The sequence below is a fragment of the Oryza sativa genome, chromosome 3 (assembly GCF_034140825.1).
Source record: "Oryza sativa Japonica Group chromosome 3, ASM3414082v1".
In the NCBI taxonomy this organism is placed as follows: domain Eukaryota; kingdom Viridiplantae; phylum Streptophyta; class Magnoliopsida; order Poales; family Poaceae; genus Oryza; species Oryza sativa.
Window position 1 is genome coordinate 24,713,636 of NC_089037.1, and position 25,306 is coordinate 24,738,941.

Sequence of the window (25,306 nt, forward strand, 5' to 3'; positions counted from 1 at the left end):
TAATTCTTGCATGATGTTAATACATATTCTTGCTAAAATCAGTGTTTCCTTTGCTGATTGGTTCAAGGACAGTATGGTTAATAATGGTTTAACACTCAAAAAATGGAATCATCCCTACTATAGACAGTCTTGGTGTTCCTTTCAGCAAGTGCTTGTCACAGTTGCGTCGGTTAGGATGCATCTTCTCAAGCTAGGGTGCGTGATCCTTCAATTTTGGCAGCTTGTCTACTACTAGAAAGAGGTTATACATCTTTTGTCTGGCCTCTGGCCTTATCTTTCATTCACTGTTTTTCTGTACTTCTTTTCTTGAGATGAATTGATCTTTTTTTTTTGGTAAAACTTGATGAGGTGATACTTATTGATGGAGATGAAGAGAAAACATAGTAGAAAATTGTCAGATGCCAAGAGCCCAAGAGAATAGAACACATGGTGATTTGGCTAGGATTATGTCCATATGGAGCACTTCATGATAATTCTAGTCATCATCATCATATATTGAAAATGATAGTTTTAATTGAATATTGTGGGTGAAAATGTGAACCATAGGCCCATAGCTAACTAACGAAATGCGTTGTGTATGTGAGCACTTGTGATTAAGCTAATTAATTAGGCATTGCATCTCCCGTCCATTTGACGCCTTCAAATCTACTTTCGCAAATAGCACCTTACAACTTGTAACATATTTGCATCGTCGTAGCTGTTCGTCAGTTCCAGTCTTGCAGAATCCAAATTCAAAGTTTGTACAGATAAACCTTTTTGCAATTGTTTCCCTGCCATGAGGAGAACCTGCTGGCATCTGGTAAGAGCCATTTTAAATCCAGCTGATAAAAGTTTGTAAGTTGTTTGATTAATAGATTTTTAAGTCTGGTTATAAGTATACTAATCCTTTCAGCTTGTAATATTTGACATTATTAACTTTTAGACATAGTTTGATTATTCATTTTATTCAAAAATGTGTGCAATTATGTAATAGTACAAGTCATGCTTAGATTATTGGTAATGATAAAATAAATCACATCAAATAATAGTTGTGTAGTAATTTATTAAAGCTTGGCCAACCCACAACAACAAACTGCCAACATAATCCAAATCGGTGATGTGGCGTTTCCAACTCTTTGCTAATCATCGATGAGCCTAGCAGCTGCCAAGTGCAACCAGGCTCGAGCGCCGGTGGTGTTTAGCTAACACTATCTATTTCAAAAGGGAAGACTAGATAGTATCGGTAGAGCCAGGAACATTAAAAAAAATGTTAGGCGCCGATAGTATTGATATTGTTTTAAGAATTTTCTTTGTTCTAGTAAATACAACAAAAAATTTCAAACCATGGGACAGGCCAAGCTCATGGTCGCCTCTCCTTGTCTTTGCCGATGCTAGGTAGCAAGTGAGTTGGCTTAGTTACAAACATCCATTGATGGCTTGTTTTGCAAATGAGATTATGAACTAAAGGGTAAGGTTCAATAATATCCATCCATTATTTTTATTGGGCTTCCCCTAATACATGAGTGATCGTGCACATCAAGATACGTGATTAGGAAACGACAAAAAACAGCCCACCCTAGCCTATGTCACTGGCCTAACTCATATGCTCTCTCTTTCTCTTTTCCTATCCTCTTCTTCTCCGCCACAAAAGGAAGGCGAGCTTACGACGATACAACAAGGAGGTTGATCAAGGCAACGCGGCGACGACCTTCCTTGCCCCTTCATTTTCCCTCCAGCAAACTCTAGATCTAGGTCAGCTCCACTCTCCCACCTCCTCCGCCGCCCTACCATCCTTCTCCGTCTCACTTTTGCCCCCGCCACAAACTCTAGTCTACTGCCCGCTACCAACCCAGTGGCTCGCGGCCGCCCACCCTTGTTCGTCACCCACCGTCGGTCTGCTGCCTCCTAGGTAATCCCTCTTAAGCTTGATCCCCACTTCCTTCCTCCTCAAATCTCACCCATAAAACTCTAATCCTAATCCCAACCTAGCTGCTTCTCGCCACACAGTCGAAAAGTGATCGTGTGCGCGACTGATCGCGAGGTAACATTTTAACTTTTAGCTCATATATAATAATCCACTCATTCACATTTTCCAATCCCATCCCTTATAAGTTATAACCCATTGCCAAAGAGGGCCTAAATAGATTTCTTTAGCCATTTAAAAAATTCTCAAATTTCCAGGACTGTGAGCCCCTTTCTGTAAAATCACCGAGAAGGCCTCGATGAAGAAGAAAAAGGGAAGAAAGAGAGCGACCTCTCACCGTCGCTCCAAAAAACCACATCACTATTCACAACAGCCGCGGGAAGGTATTAAAATCGAGAGCGCCCAACCACCGCTGCTCTCTCCCTCTCTCTGCTGCATCCGCCCACGAGGTGTTCGACGGAATGCGTGAGAGAGACGCCGCAGCGGGCGCCACCCCTCCCCCCATGTGGGCCTCCTCCCTACTCCCTCTTCCCCCTGGCCACGCGCGGGAGGGGACGGGGGGTTGACGTCGCCGCGACAGCGACCCGGGCGGTGGGCGAGGGGGAGTGTGGTGTGTGGCGTGGGAGAGAGAGAGAGATGTCACCTTCAACCCCAGTTTTTCCTTTTTCCTTCTCTTTTCTTCTTGACTTGGCCTACTGCCGGTCCTCCCTCCCCCCGCGCTCCCCCGTTCGCGTCCATGTCACGCTTTCCTTTCGTTCTGTTTCTCTCTCCTCCTCCTCCTCCTCCTCCTCTTCTTCTTCTTGTTCGTCGGGTTCTTGCGTGAGGCCTGCTTGGGGGGATCCTCGGGCTTCTTGTCGCAAGAAACCAAGGAGGAGGCTTTAGCCGAATTACAGGGCTACTTGGTGAGTCTTTTGGTGATCCTCAGGCAAATTATGGTGATCCTTAGTTGTTTTCTGTAGAACTTGGGGGGATAATGATGGCGTTTTGCGGTGAATTGGTGAATTGTGTACTTTGTACCAGCTGGTTGCTGTGTGGGGACTGGCATAATGACTTTTGTTTCTGTTAAAAAGTACAGGAGTTCAGGCTTGAAAGTGGTGGCCAGGTGGGGTTGCCCTGATGCCTTCAATGATCTGATTGTTTCTATGCGGTCCCTGTGGTTCTGAACTCGAGGTATTTTTTTTTCCTCCAGTGATATTTGCTTTTCCTTTTTTTTTTCCTTCGATACTGCTTGCATCTGTGTTGTTAAAAGTTCCATTTTTCATACTCTTTATTGTCCGTTTTGTCTTCGTTAGTATCTGCTCATTGGCATCATCTGTGTTCAATGATTGTTTGACTCATGACTCTTTTATGTGCTTTACCATGATTTCAAGATCCTCTCTAGCTTTTCGAGGCCTCCTCATGGAACAAATGTTTACATTGATCATTCAATTTATCTATTGTCTTTGCTAATTTGTTACTACTAACAAGAGCAATATTGACGCATCATACTGTAATGGCATCACAAAAATGTAAAATTGCTACCAGCGGGTACCACATAGCCTGAGCAACTGTTTTTTTGCAGGACCCGGGTCTGGATTTTGTGGAATTTGCTGTTGTCAGAGGTTCGTGTGTATTGCTTGTGTTGGTCCTTTTCCTTTATTGGCTCGGAGGAATACCAATCATAGGGAGATATGCCAAAGAGACTGGACATGTAATGTGATTGGTTGCTGGTCATTTTAGTTCATATAAGAGCATTCCACATTACATTTTCATTTCCATCTGTATTTTTCTGACTTCTCACATACCTGGCCTTTTCCAAGGCAAGAAAGCAATTTTATTTTTAACTGGATCCTGTCATGGATAATTTATTCCTTACCGCCAATGTCCACCAATTTATAGAGGTTTATATCTTACACTATGTGCTTGCATGCCAACAATTTTACCTTTTTACCAGTTTGGAGGCACACCAAGCCAATATCTAATCAGATAAATGAATATTTGATATCCTGTTCTGTATGTAGTTGATATTCTGTTTCAAAACAAAAGAGCACATGCTTGAAGCACCCAGTAAATTATACATGTGATGGGCAGATGGGGCAGACACTGTAGGGATTTTTATCTACATATTGTCTCTTACCAAATACATGCTATTGCAGTCTTCTTATTTATGAGTACTATATACATGTTATTGCACAATTTCAATATGTATTTACAGATCGTTTCCTCTACAAACCTATAGTGTAAGAATCCAGAAGGGAACTAGTGGCTCTAGGCTTGGAAAGGTATAGTAATGCGGTTATTAAATAAGATTAGATGCTGGAATCACATATATTTGATTATGTTGGTGGTACACTATTAGTTTTGTAGAACATCAGTTTCTACTACTGAAATATGTGTAATTGAATGTGGGGAAAATGTGTAGTGGAAGCCATCCATTTTTGGATCCAACGGTAGTTTCCAGGTTTCCACTACATATGTGGTTTGCACTACATATTTTCCCTAGAATCTAGGCCTATAACCTTATATTGTCCTTCTGACTTCCTCTCACAATTGGCTTTGAATGCAAATAAAACCTCATATGTATGCGTTTCTTTTAGTTTGATTCTTAATAAATTTGTTATGCAGTGCAGGTACAAGGATTTTCGTCTGCCAATACTTGAAAACATGGGTTGGCTGAGCAAAATTTTTAAAGGTTCAGTAAATAGAGTATCAAGAGGGCACTACAATGGAAACACCCATGAAGGCCACTCAGCATGGCACACTAAAGCCTATGTACGGCCCAATTCTGCCTGTCTTTTCATCTTCCCACACTAGCCATCTTAAGTCATACATACTGTGAGACACAGAAGAAAATTTCGCTCCTGCCAATTGCATATAAAAAATTTTCTCACTGAGTATTGCCATTTTCAGTTCTGAATTTCTCACCTTTCTTTTGTTCAGTCATGTGTATTTAAGATGACAGTTAGAAGCTTCATATTGTAAGCTATAGATAGTAAATGAATAAAATTCTGTGCTTGATTATTCAGGACCAAAAAAGCTTCTTCCTGATAAAAAAAAATGGATGGACTGGATGTTACTTTATGTACTTCACTATAGCTAACTTGGTTCTAATCACTATAGGAGCATGACAGTGACCATGAAGACATAGATCGTGCTATTGCATTATCTTTATCAGAAGAAGATCAGCGGAAGGGGAAGGCTGTTGGTCTGTATCATTGTCCCATCTTAACCTGTTTTGGTCATCTTTAGTTTAGAGATTATTGGATTTGGTTTTCCTGCAACATGATATTCACTTTAGGACTAGCATTTCTAGGTTGACTTGAATAAATGAGGACCTCCATATATGTTCTGTACTACTGTTGAGCAAAAGCATTCAATATTAATGCATTTTCTTTTGTTTTTACAGATGAGGTAGATATTGATCATCGTTTACATGAAGATGAACAACTTGCACGGGCTCTACAAGAGAGTCTGAATGATGAACCTCCTCGTCAGAATGTTCCAGTAAAAGATGTTCACTCAGAGAGTACTCCAGCAACTTTCATGCCCCCATATATATTCCCTTCAACTGGATTAAGGTATTTGTTATAATAGCACATTATCATGCTGGCCTCTCCTTCCAATTTAATAAACCTTTATATGCCAATTCAGAAGAAGGCCTCTTTTTTTTTTTTTTTTAACAGACACTAGTCAGTTAAATGTGCATTGCATGCCACGTTAATGAGATTATGAGAGGTAGTAAAAGAAAGTTTGGTACAGAACATGTGGTATTTTTTTTATTGTGGAGCTAACTGTACAGTCAGTCAGTGTCATATGTGTTAAACTTCGATCTGTTGCTATATTCTGGTAATCGCTCAAAAGAAAAAAAAGAACAAGATGGCAAAATTATTTGCGGGTTTGAATGTTTGATCCAGTATATTAACTTGGGAGAGGAAGTATACAGTAAGATTGACGGTTTCACTGCATGAGATGAGGTCTGTAGGTAGCAAGTCTGTGGGCTGTGAACAAATCCTACATTATATTAAAACAGCAGCAAGTGCTTTTCTAGATATTGGCTGCCAGGATTGATTAAACAAGGCCCGAACTCTCGTAGCATCAGAAGATTGCTATGTCTGCTTCTCTATTTAGCTGTACCACTACTCCAAATGTAGCATTCCTTATCTTTTGTTCTTTTCCAGTACCACATTACTTCCCTTGAGTAATTTGTCCCTGGCACCTGAGCCCACTCTCTACCAAGATGCACAATAAAATAAAATATCAATATGTAGGGCCTGTTTGGTACAGCTCCAACTCCTAAATTTAACTCCAGGAGTTGAGTCTGGAGTGGAGTTGTGGAGCTGCCTAAACCCAGCTCCACAACTCTAGTACATTTTGTGAGAGAGCTCCACCCAACTCCACTCCCAGTTTTAGTGGAGCTGAAACTGTTTGGCTGAGCTCCAGCTCCACCCCTCCTGGAGCTGGAGCTGGAGTTGTGCCAAACAGGCCCGTAGTCCCTCATACAGAAGAACACTCGAGCAAGCGCATCGGTATATATATTTTCACATCCTTGAAAAAGTGATGTGGCTGAAAGCTTATCAGTGTTTCCGATATGTCTTTTTTTGCATATGTAGAAGATCATTGTGTGAGAGCCAACATTTGGTTGGGGTGATGAGCAGGGTTCACAATTTTGGTACGCAAAAACATTTTCAGTGGGCGCGAGGGGCTGAAATTTGGAAATTTTGAGTTAGCAATCTAGAATTTTGAACAATTTCTTGCTGAATATGATCGATTGTTTTTTCTAAATTCCCAACAAAATTCGAAATTCTCGACCGGAAAAATGTCCTACTGGAAGACCTGCTAGTAGACCTGAAATTCAAAAATTACGTTGTGGAATTGTGAACCCAAATTATTAGCACTGAATATATGTACTATCTTATAATCATCTTGATTGGGTAGGGTATGGGTATGAAAATTATAAACGCATTCATAGTTTTAACTGGTATCTTCTTCATGTCTGTTCTACTTGGGTTCTCACCCTGTTCTAGTGCATGCGGTGGAACCCTTAGGGTTCTCTGATTCTCATGTACCACATTGACGGTGTAGGGTTTGTGCTGGATGTAAAACTCCAATCGGTCAAGGACGGTTTCTTAGTTGCATGGATTCTGTTTGGCACCCCCAGTGCTTCAGGTGTTTTGCTTGTGATAGGCCAATATCAGAATATGAGGTAAAGAGACCTAGCATATTTCAACATAACATGCTTTAAGTAAATGAGATAACTGACATTATCCATTCATTTGGGAAGTTTGCAGTTCATGAAGGTAACCCATACCATCGATCCTGCTATAAGGAGCTTTTCCATCCAAAATGTGATGTCTGCAAGAACTTTGTAAGAATTCATGTTGGATGAGCATGAGAATTTAGTAATAGCTACTTTTTAACTTTATCTGTTGAGTTGTGCTAATGACATTTGATGATCAGATTCCAACAAACAAAGATGGCCACATTGAATATCGGGCCCATCCTTTCTGGATGCAGAAGTATTGTCCTGCCCATGAAACTGATCGTACTCCTAGGTGCTGCAGTTGTGAACGAATGGAGGTTTGTGCTATCCTATAAAAAAGTTATACATGTAGTGATTCAAATGGAAGTGTCAGGATGTAACTAACACTTCGGCATGTTCCCTCAACAAAAAAAATAGAAGTTTGGCATGTAGCTTCTGTTACCACCCTTACAAATTTTTTTTCGAAATCACCCTTACAATTTAAATGTGTTTGTTTTCAATATGTGCCTATGCACATGCATTTGATGATTTCATAGCAATGTCCATTCGTAGTGAAAACGTATTTTAATTATGAATTGGTGAATCTAATGACTTCCCTTCTTTTCTTTTGTTTAATCTCAATGCTAGCCAAAGGATAGTAAGTACATAACATTAGATGATGGCCGGAAACTCTGTTTGGAATGCCTGAATACTTCAATAATGGACACAGACGAATGCCAACCACTATATATTGATATTCAAGAATTCTATGAGGGTTTGAACATGAAAGTGGAACAACAAATTCCCTTGCTGTTGGTTGAGCGACAAGCTTTAAATGAAGCCATGGAGGCCGAGAAAACTGTAAGTGAAATGATCATTTTATAATATTCTAACAGTAATGTACATTATTTAACTTATTGTTCCTTTGACCTCCTTAATAGGGACATCACCTTGCTGAAACCAGAGGTCTCTGCCTATCTGAAGAGCAAATTGTCCGAACTGTACGTTCTTAAAAATAATGCCTTGCTTTAGTTATCTATTGAATATGTGAACTTGATACCTGGCTTATGGCTAAATAACATAATATATGCAGATACTAAGAAGACCAGTAATTGGACCAGGAAACAAGATTGTAGACATGATTACAGGACCATACAAACTGGTTAGACGCTGTGAAGTGACTGCAATTCTTATCCTATATGGCCTTCCAAGGTATATTGAATTATTTTCATGTTTTATCGATCTAACTAATGAGTACTATTATACTGCATTTACTATTATTTTTCGTTTTTCCCCTTGTTATTGGCGTTGATTATGCAACTGGCCTACCAACTTAGGAGAAGTTATTTGTCCTGAATGCATAGATTTTCATTTCCATTATTTTGATTACATGCAGACTGTTAACTGGCTCCATTCTGGCTCATGAGATGATGCATGCTTACCTCCGACTTAAGGGTACTACAGTTACCCTTTTTTACCTTTTGCAGCTATATCTATTCATACCTCTGTGGATTAACGTAGGCTTTCATGTTAAATTTAGTTCTATTGAATGTTACATTTACATCTTAATAACAATTTTTGTCAGGATACCAAACTCTTGATCCAAAGGTCGAAGAAGGCATCTGTCAGGTTCTAGCTCATATGTGGCTCGAGTCAGAAATAACATCAGGATCTAGTAGCATCATTGCATCCATCGCAGCATCATCATCGTCATCGTCGTCATCTTCAGCACCCTCATCCAAAAAGGGTGTACAGACGGACTTCGAGAAGAAACTTGGAGAGTTCTTCAAGCACCAGATTGAAACAGACCCTTCTGATGTATATGGAGATGGTTTTCGAGATGGCATTAAGGCCGTTGAACGCTATGGCTTGAGAAAAACTCTTGATCATATGAAGCTTACAGGGGTTTTCCCGTGTTGAAGTCACAAATTTAGAGTATGAAGAATACATTGAGGAATTTTGGTTCAAGTTAGACATGCCAAAAGGGTATATATGCTGTTAACATTAACTGAGCAATAGAATAGACGAGAAACAATGATTTTGTTTTAGTAAATTTCAGAAAGTTACAACTATCTTGTCTAAATTATCGGTTTGCTGCAATATTAGTTGGCTATTTCAGAAAACTACAGCAGTAGTTGATTTTATCAGAAAACTGTTACACTTTGGGCCTAGATGTCAAACACTTAGTTTCTGATAAAATCATTCGCTATCGTTGTTGTTTTGTGAAAAATGTTTGGATGAAGTTCTAGGCTTCTAGCCATAGTGATAATTTTGACTAAACAGTTATAGTTTTGTGAAATTTACTTCTTTCTTTTTCAATCTTGAGAAACAAGTATTTAGTCGTCCGTAGATAGTGGAAAACCTTTTCTGTTTCCTGTCAAAAAATATTTTACATATATGAAGTTACAAGATGATGGTAAAAGTGTTCTCCTTTAAGCTTCTCTTTAAAATGTAAAAGAAGCTTCTATAAGGCGCAGTAGAAATCCATGATTTTTAGTAGTATTTTCTAAGATAGTCATTTCTTTTTAAAAGTGCACTGGCAACGACACACATCATTTTTGTTCTTAGTTGTTGATAAAAAAAATGTTTACCATGATGTTGAGAAAGTGTGGATGTAAATATATTTTTTTCCATGGATGCACATTAAGGATCTGCGATCTTGACATACATATTTTTCATGGAGATCTTGCGGTACATGTTTTATACTCCCTCCGTCCCAAAAAATTATAATTCTGTGATTTAAATGTTATAAAAAAAATCATCCTAGAGTACTACTGTTTCATCTCTCGTTTAAATTTCTTTTCATTTTACCGCCGATTAACCTCCCACCTCCAATCATCCCTCATTTAATAAGGGATGTGTGGTTATTTTCCTTTGCTACTAATCTCCCTCTCTTTTAGAATTGTAATCTTTCTGGAACGGATGAATGGACAGGTTTGAACCCAGAACAAGTATTTTTTATAGGGGGACAGAGAGAGTATATATTTGGTCATTTTGAATAATAATGAAAAAACATTCAAATTGATTGTCGTGTACTATAAAATCAGCGAGGTGAAACCAGTCTTAAGTAATCGATATCATAAATAAATTGTATACACATAACGTATAGAAATAAGACAAAATACTCTTTTGTTGCCCTGAGTGAATGCGTTGGATTCATTGAAATAAGGAGAGACATTTTGAAGATCCTGACATGACACTGACTAGATTGTCCAATCGCACGGTTTAAGGGCCCCTTTTCACTGCAGAGGAATAGGAAAAACATATAATTCTGTGACAGGAATACAAGTGTAAAACATAGAACTGCAAAACATAGGAATGACTATTTGATTGGGTCGTAAAAAAACACAAGAATTTAAGGAGAGATAAAGACTCAAGGGATTCTTTCCATGATAAATTTGCTTCAAAACTTGCGTGGAAAAAGATATTCCATAGAAATTTCATAGGATTTTATAGGGTTCAATTCTTTGATTCAAAGGGTTATGTGTCATGACCAAGGCTATGACAGGATAAACACCATCGGGAAGATAGCCGGGCGGCGTCGGCTCCTGGAGAAGGGATGTAGATTTAGATTAGGGAGAAGAACATTGTTGGGAGAGAGAGAGATTAGAATAATTGATATTCATTGCTTAGGCTCTGTTCGCTGCTGGCGGTTCCCATCCGGAACAGTGCGCTTGGAAAACGGAGCGGTCCATTAGTGCATGATTAATTAAGTATGAGCTATTTTTTAAAAAAATGGATCAATATAATTTTTTAAGCAACTTTCGTATAGAAACTTTTTGCAAAAAACACACCGTTTAGCAGTTTGAAAAGCATGCGTGCGGAATACGATGGAGAGGGGTTGGGAACCCTGGGTTCCGAACAGACCCTTAATGATAATAGACACAATCCCATCTTTATCCCATATTTATATAGATGGTATAGCTTAACCCCTTAGTAAGGATTGAAAGGACCTTAATGTCACCAGAGGGGGGGGGGGGTGAATAGGCGATTTCTAAAATAAATGCGGAAGCTAAAACAAAACAGGGTCGGATTGTCTAATATCAGGTCGGATAGTCCTATGTGATCGGATTGTCTGAAATGAGATCAGACTATCTGACCTGCACAATAACAAAACAAACAAGAAACAACCTAAAAGCTCTAGATCCAATCCACACGCAAGGAGGTGAGCTCAACCAACAACAATATTAGCATGGCATAAAGCAATGCAACAATAAGGTAAAGAGAGAGATCACTGAGGTTTATGCGACGATGTATTTCCCGGAGTTCAAATCCTTGAGGGGATTCTAGTCTCCGTTGAGGGGCTCGCAAAGAGCCGAGTCTTTTTCAACCCTATCCTCGTGAGGTTGCACAAATACACTCCTCCTTCCACTAAGGGTATCTCTTTCCTTGCGGAGGCGAGATCCGGCCTTCACAAACTTCTCTTGGCCAACCACACGTAGATCGGTGGCCCAAGAATGACACCTAGCCGTCTAGGAGTCCTCAACCTCCAAGAGTAATAAACACCACACAACTCTTGGACAAATCCTAGTGCTCAAGATCTAGAGAAACACACACTAGGCTCCCAAACTCCAAATACACACACAAAGATCCAAGTCACAAAGAACAAGAGGGATTTGAGATAGAGAGGGAGAGAGCTCAAAGATCCAAAGCACTTAGCATAAAGCTCAACCCAAAGCAAGATTGGAATGAAATCAGTTTTGGGCAACCCTAGAAAAGGGTTGGTGGGGGGTTTATATAGATCCCCCAAAATGTGACCGTTGGAGGGGAATCTTTCAGCCCACGTCGGATAGTCTGATACAAGATCGGATAGTCCGATATTTTAAACCTCCAAGGCAACGAGAAACATAGAACGAAGTTCCATGAAATTTCGGACTTTCCGAGACATCGGGCTATCTAATGTTAAATCGGAGTATCTGATATTTTAGAAGCAAAAACTTCGTCCTCAAACAGAGACTCAAGTTCCATGAAATTTCGGAGTCTCTGTATCATCGGACTATCTGATCCAACATCGGATACTCCGACACTTAGAAAAACTCACTCGAAAGGATTTTTCAAACAAAGACAGAGAGTGAAGTTCTGTGAAAAATCGGATAGTCCGATACATTGGATAGTCTGATTTCAAATCGGATAGTCTGATGTTGCTCAAGTAAAAATGCAATAACTTTTTACTCCGAACTCCGATTTCAAAGATCTTGGACTCTATGGAAAGCTAGTTTCGTGGGCTATCAAACCCAACATAAAACATGGTCCAAAACCTTCAAGAGATTATGAAAAACTTGCAAAGAAACCCGGTGTAAGTGTTGTGGCAAGTGAAACAACTCGGGATTGAAATTTTGGCTTAGTTTTTCAACTCACACAAAGATGAAGCATTTTGAGCACTAGTATTCAACCAATTATATGCATGTGGTATCCCTCTTAATAGTACGGCATCCTAAACTCAAATTTAAAAAGCAAAGTTAAACCAATAGGAGTACCTTCACACCATATTGTTTCTTCACTTGGAGGGTTACCAACGTCAAGGTCATTTGATCATCAGGAAGATCTCATCTTCTTGATCTTTGACATTTCATCTTCCATTTCTCAAATGATTGATGCGGATAATCCATGGCTTCAAATGGCCTCACACGGTCCATCACGACACAGTCTTCACTCGCCCTTCACCACTGGTTTCGGTTCGTCGGCGCCAAGCCCCTTGCTTGCCCTTCACCACCGCATGGTCCATCGCAGCTGAGTGTCGCTTATGCTTCACCGTCTTGCCATAGGTAGTCACTTCATATCTCGCATCTTCAATCTCTTCTCTTTAATTCTCATCCATCGATAAGTCAATCTTCTAGCTTCTTCATCGGACTAATCATTTGCTTATACACTCAATAAGCGCATTAGTCCCTTAATCGCTCGTTATCAATTAACCAAAACCCACTAAGGGCATAGATGCTCTTTCAAGGATTCAACCTAATCTTATCTCTAACTGATTTAATCTAATCTTATCTCTAACTAAACTAATAATCTTATCTCTAACTTAACAAGTATGGGTTGTACATGGGCCTTAGTCTTATGGCCCAATGCACTTGGCATCATGTAGGAAAAATTCTTATAGAAATGAAATACTCTAAAATTCCTATAAATTGTCTTTGAATCAAAGGGGGCATAAGTTTTGAAATATACACCCATTGACAACATATATATAGCCCAACAGACCTTATTTCCACTGTATATAGGCCACAGCCCAATCGAAATATTAGAAAGAGAATGTCTCTGAGTTCAAGACCATAGCGAGATAAACTGAATATTTGATTGGGCTCAAAGCACACAACCACCTTGTCTAGTGAACTTGATGTTTTAAAAACCTTCTTAGCTTGTGATGTCACATGCCAGGCCTAATTAAGAGCAACAATTTGCATTACGATCTTATAAATCTGTACCTAATCCAACAAATCCTGGCTCCGTTATCTCCATATCGATCAGAGAGATAGTATATATGGCTTCCCCCCATAGAAAACTATCATATCGAACATAATTAATTATTACCACTTTCCTTAAAAAAAAGACCATTACTACCACTTTGGCCGCGTCAAACCTTATCCAAACCAGGGTTTTCAAACCGCTGGGGTCGGGGTTACCGCACCCTGACAGTAAACATGGTTACCGTAAAAAACCGTACGAAACCGTGCAAAATTTATCAAAAATTCAAATTATTTTTTAAATTTATTTGAATTTAAGGAGGTTACCGTGGTTTTTCTATTACCGCACCCAGCGGTAAGGCCGGTAATTACACGGTTACCGACGGTAATGTAAACCTTGATCCAAGCTCATCACAACGCTCATTGACTGCATCTATAGCCAACATTTCAATCATGCTGGTCGTGCAACACTGGGAACTTTTATCAACTTGTCGCTATTTATTACTGCAACTCTTTTGCTCCTTATCAAGTTCATTTAGTAGCAGTTGGTACATACAAAAATAATTTATGATGACACATTATTGTTCTTACTTTTATGTAGTTGGTAAATGTCTAAAAGTCAGCGAGATATGGAGAGAAAGAAACACAAGAAATCTTGGTCCCTTGGCCTATTTACAGAAGTCAAAGAGGAGGCCAAGCCATGCCGTGGACGCTCGCGGAGCAAAATGAACTGCTTGAGCTCTCATCATTCACTGTTTAGTCGGATTTTCCATCCCATTTCTCTCTGTTTTTTTTTTTGCTGCTCTTAGGGGATTAAAAAAAATTTCCTTTTATCTTAAATAATATGGGCACAATCTCGTTCTATTGTTAAAACTTGTTAGTTGGTAGAAGTAGCATTGTCGATTATTTTTACAAATTAATTTCAAAAATATAAAGTTAACCTCATCATTGGTTAGTACTTCTATTTGGTTTATATTGTGAAGAAGACAAATGTAGAAATTATTTTAATTACATTAGCATTGGAGAAGACAAAAGACATAATTTTTTCACTTTTACCATATGCTTGATCTTTATCGATAGCCAAAATACACTCTATATTAATGAGATACACGATTACATAAGTAGAAGCCGGAAAAAACAGAGCCATGAATAATGTTAAGGGTATGTCTTAATCAAAAAGTAGGTAAACTTGCATATCAACAAATTAAGATGCACTATATGATAGGGCCAACTGCATCTCATACAGCCACATTAATCTTTCTTTAGCTGTAGAAGTACTATTTGAAGGTTCAAGATTAATCGAGTCAACTCAAATAAGCTTTCGATGCCTGAGAGTGCATGTTTCATGATAGCTTTGGTCCCTGCGTGAAATTCAACGGTCCCAACTTTGCTTCTTTCCAGCAATATCCCAAAAGAATATGTTTGACTTGTGAATGAATTTTCGTGGAGCATATATATGTAAACCAAATGTTGTTTAAACGAGATAACCAAATCCTCAACTCATTGAATATACATGTGTGTCCTCAAAGAGTTTCCAAAATATTGTCATCGTGTTGGAAATTAAGCATGCAGCTAACTACTCCCTCCGCTTTTTTTTATATATGAAGATGTCAACTTTTGAATATACATTTAATCATTTATTTTATTTAAATTTTTATATAAACAGAAAAATATAAGTAATGCTCGAAGAACTTTAGATGATGAATCGAGTCACAATAAAATAAATAGAAAATATATAATTTTGTTAATAAGATGAATAATTAAACGTGTATTAAAATGTTAACAATGTCATATATTAAAAAGCGAAGGGGTATTTTATAGAACTAACAATTAGTTAATGGAACACTTGTTATAGATTAGAATTGGTTGTAATACATCTTTTTTTCTTCTTATTATTAATAACGATACACAGTTCTGCTGCATGTTCGGAAAAAAATAAACAGAGAGAGCACTATCTATTTGACATGTCTAATATATTTATGCACCTACGAACTCAATTGAAAATTTTATCAGCTGTGTCACAGATCATGAAAACCGTGTAAGAATAAACAAAAACCCAGTGGCTGATTGAAGGTTGTGATGAACAAAGCTGGAAACTTGTACATAATACATTTATACAACATCATGGATTGATTCATGTCCTGTCGTTCTGCCATGGGTAAGGAAATAAAAAGAAAATCATTTGACCTACATCACTTGGTAGTTCGTTCACACATGGTATTAACAGGACCAAATTTGTTCTTTGTGCTCATCTAGTCAAGTTTCTAATGGTGAAACCTGACTACGGGTGCTCGTATGTACAACCGATTATTCATTCAGTGGTTAGCAATTTACTCGTCGACAGCGAAGCGATATACTGGCCCAGTATTTCGAAGCTGCTCATGTGTAGGGTGTGGGTGTGCTGCGCTTCTATTGTGTTTGTAACAAAAATATTGTTTGTTTCATTTTCTAAATAATGGGTTTGACTATGCGGAAATTACAAGACAGATAAAGTCATGCGCGTCTAGTAGTAAAAACCATGCGTGAATAAACAATAAAAGTATCAAATGGATATTCCATCTTAATTCTTTGCTTCTCACTTCCATTTGAAGGATTGCGAACTGGCATTGAACAGGTCATTTTCGTCAGAAACGTGAAGAATCGATTGACTTGAGACGCGAGGAACGTGGCAGTTGATCATTTTAAGATGACTTCATTTTTCTTGCTTGTGTTGATGGGGTAGGATGGACGCAATCTTCACAACCTTTTCGATCAGTAAGAGGGCAATTTTTGTGATGGAGATAACTGACATCATCTGGTTAGGTACGTAGTTGGTGGGGGGAATATGGATCATATTTTCACAATATGTGTGATTAGTTTGTGCAATCAAACTTTGTATACATATATTGACTTGGGTTGATAACTTGATGTATATGCAGAGTATGCAGGGACTGTGTATTATATTAGTTGTTGTAGAAAAATACTTTAATACCATTTTTTTCTTATTAAAATATATTTAGCACTTAATCGGCACATCAATATGAATAGTGTTGGCGTGACTCATAACAATGCAACACCAGTCGTATCTAAACTAGGCGGTTCCGATGAACTGTGGATGGCAAAAAAAAAAGAAAAGAAAAACCCAGCCTAAGACCCATCTATGAAATAGGAAAAAAAATAACTTCTAGGAAGAGAAAAGAAAAAAAAACTCTATTATTAACATACCATCATACACCTTTAATCAATTTTATACTTATTTTTTATTTTATATGTTTTGTTATGTTACTGTATTTAAAAAAAATTATGTAAGGGTGTGTTAAGTTTTTTGGGTGTAAAGTTTTTGAAGTATACGGACACACATTTGAAGTATTAAACGTAGACTAATAACAAAACAAATTACAGATTCCGCCTATAAATCGCGATATGAATTTATTAAGCCTAATTAATCCATCATTAGCAAATGTTTACTATAACATCACATTGTGAAATCATGGCGTAATTAAGCTCAAAAGATTCGTCTCGTAATTTACATATAAACTGTGAAATTGGTTTTTTTTTCTACATTTAATGTCCTATGTATATGTCTAAATATTTGATGTGACGTTTTTAATCAAATTTTTTTTTATCTAAACAAGGCCTAAGTTGGACTGCCTTATCCAATAGCATCCCCTGACGCCGGCCTGGACCCTCTGTCCAGCAATGTGCTAACTGCTGGTGGAACAATACCATAATGAGAGAGAGAGAGAGTGTGTGTGTGTTAATTTTGACTTTCTTTGCATCCATATTATCTATATTCCTATGTAAAAACATATTTGTCATTTTTTAGAAAACTATTATCAACCTGGTATTACAATCATTTTCTGCATAAAGGAGTATATCTTAATTATTGCATATATTTGTTATTAACGTGTGAACACCGTTGATCTCACATTGTCCTTTTTTTTTAATTTTACGAACAGTAGATAGCTGATGAGGCTGGTTGATATGAGGACTCTCTACTCTCTAGCCCCACTTATCTTTTTTTATTCCTTGAAAAAGATAGGGGAGTTGGTGGTATAGATTTATTGAATATCACGGGAATTTAAGATTTAATTTAACTTCAGCTCTTATTTTGTCCGGGTTGAGTTAAACTTGTTACTAACAGCGGGGACTGGTATTTTCCTTGATCTAGTGGGATACCTTGTCAAATAAAGAGACGTTTTATAATTACGGAGCTCAAAAAATCACCTCAATGTGAAAATGAACCTCAGTAGTACAATAATTTCCAGCTGATCATCTTCCAACCAAAATGGAAGAAAAGGAAGGCAAGACAAAACGAAATTCAAGCTGAGGTTTAGCACCTATAAAAACCGAGCTTCTCTCTCTACATAGACCATATATGAATCTGTACAAAATAATTCTACAAGCCTACTCAGCTTTTGTGATGTGTGTATAAATAACTCCACTATTTAACTGCAAGTTTAATTAATTTGAAGGAATAATTAACCATCTGATCTCATCATCATCTATCTACGTTATGATCATCAGCCGTCGGCGTCGTCGTGGACGGCAGCGCGTCGTCGTTCCTCCCTCCCCACTCTCTGATCCTCTCCTCAGCCATCATGGCCTGAAAAATATATATTTACAGCTTTGTCAGTTAACTTATTTCAGATTAATCTTCAAGGGAACTCTCCAACTTAGCCTGACAGTGATGTGTTCAGAGTTAATTATTTAGCTTAATCAGAAGAGGAGATAGCTGTTAACTCACCTGTCTCTCCCATTTTGTCCTGAAGGAAATGAAGGCCAGTATGGCTGTCTGAAGCAGCGTGCCAAGTGACATACCCACCCAAATCCCCTGCAAAATAAATAGTAGCAAATCATATCAATATATAGTTGTGCTGCAGAATATATATGTGCATTACTAATTCAGATTAATTTGTGCGGATTGAACTTGTGCTATATATTACCATTGCATCGAGCTTCAGCTTGAAGCCAAAGAGGACACCCAGTGGGATGCCAACCAGGTAGTAGCAGCCTATGTTTATGAACGCCACGAGTGATTGCCACCCTGCTCCTATCGCCACACCTGCAAAATTCAGACCACCCAAAATTATCTAATTGTTCAGATATCAACTGCTTCTCCAGCTAAAAATCCAAAATAATAATAAAAAAAACAATGTGTCTCGAATGAATGATCGGTCGATCAAGTAATTTCCACTAATGATAATTAAGTTGATAAAATGAAAGGAATTTAATTAATTTACCAGAGAGGACGGGCTGGATGCTGTTGAGGAAGATGGTTGCGGCGAGGAGGTAGCCGAGCTTGGCGGACTCACGGACCACGTCGGCGTCGTCGCTGAAGAAGCGCGGCAGCTGCGTCCTCCAAATGAAGAACACGGCCATGAAAACGGCGCCGACGATCGCCGACGTCGACACCGCCATCGCCACCGCGAACTTGGCCGCCTTCGGCCGGTTCGCGCCCAGCTCGTTCGACACCCTCACGCTGTGCATATATTATGAATTGAAGCAGTAATTAATCAGCGTCAATTTAGTTAATTGTTCAGTAATTACTCCCTCCATCTACTTTTCATAGTCATATTTCATCTTGGCACACAGACCAAGGATAAGTAATTGTACTTATCATCTATTTAAACATGCTACTAGTCATTCTTCGTAAACAATCGATTCATTAATATTTATATTTTTCGATGCCTATGTTGCCAATCTTGTGTAGAAGAATAGAGAGTTACGCATTAAATCCAAAAAAAAGTCATTAAGATGATAGGTCGTTGGATTGAAATATGCCTATTAAAAATAAAATTTTCAGATTTGAAAATATGCCTATCAAAAATAGATGGAGGGAGTAATTAGCTAGAATGGTGGTAGATTATTGATTACCTCACTGCTGCATTGAAGCCCAGTGCAACCATCAAGGTCCAGAGCTGGTAATTGATGCTGCAAATTTTCATCGGATTAATTAATTATATGCAAAGACACACATATATATATACTATATAGAAATTAGTTATAAAAGGGAGTTGGTGAAATTCGTCACATACCAGACAGACATGACGTCAACCTGGAGTTTGGCATCCTTTAGGAGGCCGACAAGGATGAGCACTGCTGTGTAGTACCAAAGCTCCAAGCTAACCATTTCATCAACAAGATCAAAATAAATAATCAAAATTAGGTGAGTTGAATTGGTGACGCAAGCATATATGATTAGGTGTAGCAAATTAGTTACTCCATCCGTTTGCATAATTTTGTCAACTTTGACTAAAATTTTCTTCCACCTTTTCAAATGCACAATTTCCTATTTTGCCCTTGTGGCTGTCCACCGAAGAATCTAGCTTAATGTTGGCTCAAATCAAAATTTGAACACTTGCTACAGAAGAAATAATACCGCCAAATATTGCATTTAGATTTTTTTTCTTTTTATTTAAACAAGGGTTTATCAAGAGGTGTATATTTTGGTCATTCTATTTTCAAAAGGTAATTGCCACCCTATGTGTGCATTAATTGGTCAAAATTGTCAAAAGTAAATGAAAACGACCGGATCCAGGAATGATTACCAGAGCATGATGGCGGAGGCGAGCGAGAGCTTGACGAAGGCGGCGAGGTTCTTGAAGGCGAGCATGGAGAACCCCTTCCAAGCCTCCGGGAAGCAGCCGGAGACGAGGTAGATGAACTGGGCGAGAATGATGAGCCACCAGGTGACATTGCCGATGAGAGCGGCGGCGACGAGGCCGTGGCCGAGGCGGGTGAGGAAGATGTAGTTGAGCACAACGTGGAGCGCCAGGGCGATGCCGGAGATGGCCGTCATGGCCCACACCTTGCTCTGCGATTGAAAGAACTTCTGGAGAGGGAAGTTGGCAGCGTAGGCGAAGAGCTGCGGGATGACCCAACGGGTGTAGGTGCCGGCAACGGCGGCGATGTCGGTGGGCTGGCGAAGCCCTATGAGGATGCCGGCGGTGAAGACGTAGGTCGGGGTGAGGATGACAGCGGTGGCGCCACAGATGATCCATGAGCGTTGGATGTAGACGCCTAGCATGGACACCTGCCCAGCACCCACCGCCTGCCCGCACAACGTCTCCAACGCACTCCCCATGCCTAGCTGTATGTAGCATAGATGAGAAATTTTATAGTCTGTTAGAAAGTATCTCGAGATATCTAAATTTTTACAATAAAATTTTTGGTATCTTAAAGTAGTTAGTACATGGAGGGACCAAATTTTACACTAGAAAATATGGTATATTCCAATACCTTCTCAAGAATGATAAAATTACCCAGCATACTTGGTTTGATACTTTTATATGCTCATTATTATTTTACTTATGATCAGTTCATGTTTTGGGAGTTATTCTTTTACCTTTTTCCCATTGTTTTCTCCATATATAATCCAGTTTCATAGAATCAGCAGAAATTTGTTGAGTACATGATGAACCAAGAAGAAAACCACTGAATTAATTAAAATAATGTTCTTTTCCCGTCGTACTAACAAAATAGAACTTGATCCGAGGGAACAACAAGTAAGTATAGGAATAGGATTTGGTGCCTACAAAAATCATCGGCCGGCCGTGCAAGTGGAGCATCTATCGAAATGGCGTGATTCGGAGACGGTCGAACAAATCTACTAATCTAAAAAGAAAGCGATCGAGAGCTAGCTAGCTAAATACCAAAATGGGTTTGGTTTGGTTGAATTGGGTTTGGTTTGCTCGACGTCGTACGTGTCGAGACGCCTCCATCGATCGTCGCCATCGATCCATCCATCCATGTCCTACTCCTACTACGCCCATTCGGTCAACACTCAATCTCGATCGATCACCTAGCTCCATCCACTGCCGGAACAAATGTTTGGCCTAGCTGTAGCTACTTGTCTAGCTACCTAGCTATATCGATCATCCAGTCATCCTCAAGTTCTCAATAACCATGTATATTAACTCGCTACAATCTATTACATGTGATCGGTGCACAATCTTGACACACGTATACCGTTCGTGAATACTTACAGTTATTTACGAATAGAGAGAGAGAGACAGATAGACAAATAAGAGACACGCGACACATCGTTGTGCTAAGAGAAGGATATATATAGATAGATCGACAGTGGGAAGAATTTACCATGATGTGATCGGTGCACAATCTCGACACGCACACCGTACCGTTCACGAATACTTATAATTATTTTTGAACGGAGAGAGATAGATAAATAAGAGACGCGCGATAGAGAGAGGGGTATATATATAGAGATGGAACGATAGTGGGAAGAATCGTGTACGTGTGTACGTACATGGTTAGTTGCAGTATTGGTGCTAGCTTCTACCAGCTTCCGGGAAGTGATGATCATCATCATTTTAGAGAATGAGATGGCAAATCTTCAACCAGGCATTATTTGATGGTCCTTAATTTGCGTGGTTTTCTGATTGCCCACGCTAGCTAAAGCATCTATCTGGTTGTTGGTTGGTAAATCAATTAGCTTGAATTGCTTTATTCACCTTTAATTTGTGCATGTGATCCCTAGTCCCTTTCCCAAAACCACAAAATTAATCACTAGCGTACATGTGTCGGAAAAGGCAAAGATTATAATGCCAGTTCAACGTGTAGTATGCCGTACGTACAAACGTTCGTGGATGAAGATTATAATTAAGTTAAAGCACCGTGACATGTATTAATTAACTAACTAATGTTTCTTTAGTTGTACGCCTATATTCGACATGGCCCCATATAAAGGCATAAGTACTTAACAAGCTAGACTTGCTTGCTACTAGCTAGAATCGAACTAAAAGTGGTCATCAGTACACATCAATCGATATATTAGCCGTTGATTAATCGATTCATTAAATTGTTTTTGTTTAGCTGTACTCCATATTTTGTAGCTGATCGAGCTTATTAATTTTCTTGGCAAATTCGTTTCTGCTAGCTGCTTAATCCGGATGCATGCATGACGCATGGATATGATGGATCGAATTGAAATCCTCCAATTAATTGAAGGAAACAAATTGATGGTGTAGATTACAGCCGGGGCAGATGCAGATGGAGACGTGCAAACCACCCTTTGTCGCATGGTTTAGCTCGGCTCGTTAATTATGGCCTGCTTAATTTACTTATTAATTTAGGTAGTGCTATATGCTTAGCCAGCTATATATACATATGTATTTCATTCACAGGTTCGCTCCAAATAAATATTCCAATTTAATTTTAAAAGTGCTTTTGTTTTGAACGAAATGGTGGCAAGGAGAAGAGTTTTTGAGAAAAAAACATGCAAGCTAGCCGAATCTAATTCCTCGCACAAGTGCACGTACCAACTATAGAGGAATTAATATGCTAGCTAGCTAACTGTGACAAACTTTACCAATTAAGCAAGTTGAGTGGATTTTTCAACGTTTTTGTGGTGTTAAACAATTAGGCTGTCTTCGGGAGGAGAGACCCCTCCTCCCGTATTATTGCATAATTAATTAAGTATTAACTATTTTTTTTAAAATATGGATTAATATGATTTTTTAAAACAACTTTTATATAGAAAGTTTTTTTTTTTGCATAAATCATATAATTTAGCAGTTTGAAAAGCGTACGTACGGAAAACAACATAGGTGGGTTTGGAAAATGAGGGAAAGAACACAGCCGTACTAATTTACATATGAACTTGTAGCTGGAAGCAGCACTAATATAATAAGCTTATTACCTCCTCTGTATTAACTGTCTGAACTTTTAAGAGGGTTAGCTAGCTCGATGCAAATCTAATAAGATGTTCTGAATTAATGAACATGCATTTCGTACAAACACAGTAACTAACATGTGTGCTGCAAAGTATATATGTGATGGTGATCAAAAGTTAGCAATTAATGGAAGAGGAGAGGAGAGATGATGAGTCCTCAGTTTGTGTGCGATGAGGTTGCGCGTATTGAGTATATATACGTACCAGGACACCGTAGGCGAAGCCCTCGATGACGTTCTCGACGACGGTGACGGCGGCGAGCTCGACCTGGCCGATGTGGCCCACGAAGCCGACGGTGACGAAGCCGATGGAGAACTGGAAGACGGCCGTCAGGATGGCCGGGAACGCGATGTGCCACAGCAGCTTCGACTCCTGCCAGCTCTTGCTCACCAGCTTCCCCATATCGATCAATTACTCTATTTAACTGATCCGATCGATATCGTTATATCTCTCTCTGATCAATCAATCGATGTAGCCAAGAACAGTGTGTAGTCGATATCGCCACCACTCTGAAGAAGCTTTTGAAGAAGAAGAAGAAGAAGAGGAGGAGGTAGGCAAGCTAGCTATGGTTTAGCTAGCATTGAGAGAGAGAGAAGCTAGGCAGCACTATTTATAAGCTTTGTGGATATATTGTGATCTGACGCTGTTGCTATATGGAGAGGGAGCAAATTAAAGGAGTTGGCCAATTAAGGCTGCTACGATCGATACCAAGGTGTGTACTGCCGTGAAGCAGTTAAGTTGTTGCCGCATCGTTGTTGCTGAGTCTTTGAATCGAGGAAAAAGAAACCGTGGACATACCAACATATACTTATGTTTCGAAAGCTATCTCTAATCCTTTCATTTAAAATAAACTATCCTAGTATATGATACGATACTATAAATATAGATCAAGAATTTATCAAAATTTATTGTGCATGCACTTTATTTAGCTATTCTTTATTTCTTTTAGCTAAGCTTGACCACATCTAGAATTTAGAACACTATCTAAAATAAACAATAACGTTATCTAAAAATCTAGAATTAGAAGAATTGGAGAGAGAAAGAGGGGGGGTTAGTGGCATGTAGTGGTCGTAGGGGGGGGGGGGGGGGGGGGGGTTAAGTGAGCAGTGAGTGATACGATGTCGATGACGACGAGGAGGGCGATGATCGATTTGTGGAGGACACGTTGCGTGTGCTCTCTCCTGTGGCTCCCTTCATTTTTGCTGCCCGGTGAGGCCAAGATCGAGTACGTCTGTACGTGCGTGTGGTGGTGGAGGAGGCTGCTTGGTGAGTTGGTGGGGGCCAACTGGCGGTGAGTGAGAGGTCAGTGTGGGTCCCACCGGGATGAAGCAGGTGTGTGGGTAGGTGATCGAGAGCGTAGGTATGTCGGTCGACGGAAGTCGGACGGACGGATGTTTTGCGGCCAAACAGGGGCAAAAACCTCTGCCCGAGTAGTTCTGCCTGCCGTTTTGTTCACTCCACGGATTGTTTTCTAAAAAAATGATTTAAAGGGATGAAGAAATTGTGAGCGTGTTAAAATTGAACGCGAAATTTTACGGTTGAAACCATACATTTTTTATCATCGTACTATCAACTGCAGTGTATCTCTCTGTGGATAGTTTTTGGCTTCTCAAAGGATAAAGGCATGCCCTAGCCTCATCAATTGAGATACCTAATTATAAGGTTATTAATAGATAGATATATGAAAAATAGATTCCACATGTCAGTGGCTCAAAGCCATATAACTTATATCAGAGAATCTTATTCCCTTCTAGACACATAGATGCTTGCATGTGAGGCTGATGATTATTCTTTCAGTCGCAGGCAACGTGTCCGTCGACAGCGATACGCTTATAGCGATTTCGTGAATTTGAAGATACGCTGATATATAATCTTTGGAGATGCTCATAGGAATAGGTATGCATATGTATATTTACAGGGGTTAGTATGCGCATGTTTATATGAGCGCATAAATCTATATTGCGTTTTAGAAAAAAAAAGGCACAAATAGTGATCCTCGTCTGATATTAGACAAGCATTAGACGGTGTTTTACTATTTGATACTCTCTCCGTTTCAAGTTATAAGACGTTTTGACTTTAGTTAAAGTTAAACTGCTTTAAGTTTGATT

At 39.1% G+C, this 25,306-nt stretch overlaps 2 protein-coding genes across 19 annotated transcripts; one reads left to right on the forward strand and one right to left on the reverse strand.

Annotated features, from left to right (window-relative positions):
• The first annotated feature begins 2,238 nt into the window (after nucleotides 1-2,238).
• LOC4333500 (protein DA1-related 1) lies at nucleotides 2,239-9,244 on the forward strand. Of its 18 annotated transcripts, none has more exons than XM_015777232.3 (15): nucleotides 2,239-2,805; nucleotides 2,979-3,073; nucleotides 3,465-3,593; nucleotides 4,098-4,164; nucleotides 4,508-4,654; nucleotides 5,003-5,087; nucleotides 5,289-5,460; nucleotides 6,965-7,085; nucleotides 7,164-7,247; nucleotides 7,340-7,459; nucleotides 7,770-7,982; nucleotides 8,063-8,122; nucleotides 8,215-8,333; nucleotides 8,518-8,576; nucleotides 8,707-9,244. In XM_015777232.3, exons 3-15 carry the CDS (start codon nucleotides 3,574-3,576, stop codon nucleotides 9,039-9,041), a joined length of 1,602 nt encoding a protein of 533 aa, XP_015632718.1. In that variant the 5' UTR covers nucleotides 2,239-2,805; nucleotides 2,979-3,073; nucleotides 3,465-3,573; the 3' UTR covers nucleotides 9,042-9,244. The 18 variants fall into 18 exon arrangements, with proteins under 18 accessions (XP_015632718.1, XP_066165157.1, XP_025879968.1 ...); XM_066309060.1 differs by having other exon boundaries at nucleotides 4,513-4,654; XM_026024183.2 differs by having other exon boundaries at nucleotides 4,122-4,164.
• Nucleotides 9,245-17,738: 8,494 nt separating this feature from the next.
• On the reverse strand, nucleotides 17,739-23,892 carry LOC4333501 (protein DETOXIFICATION 29). Its single transcript, XM_015772761.3, has 8 exons — nucleotides 23,403-23,892; nucleotides 20,056-20,597; nucleotides 19,543-19,629; nucleotides 19,382-19,438; nucleotides 18,748-18,986; nucleotides 18,451-18,569; nucleotides 18,252-18,338; nucleotides 17,739-18,110 (listed from the first exon to the last, which is right to left on the reverse strand). Exons 1-8 carry the CDS (start codon nucleotides 23,598-23,600, stop codon nucleotides 18,006-18,008), a joined length of 1,434 nt encoding a protein of 477 aa, XP_015628247.1. The 5' UTR covers nucleotides 23,601-23,892; the 3' UTR covers nucleotides 17,739-18,005.
• Between the last annotated feature and the right edge of the window lie 1,414 nt (nucleotides 23,893-25,306).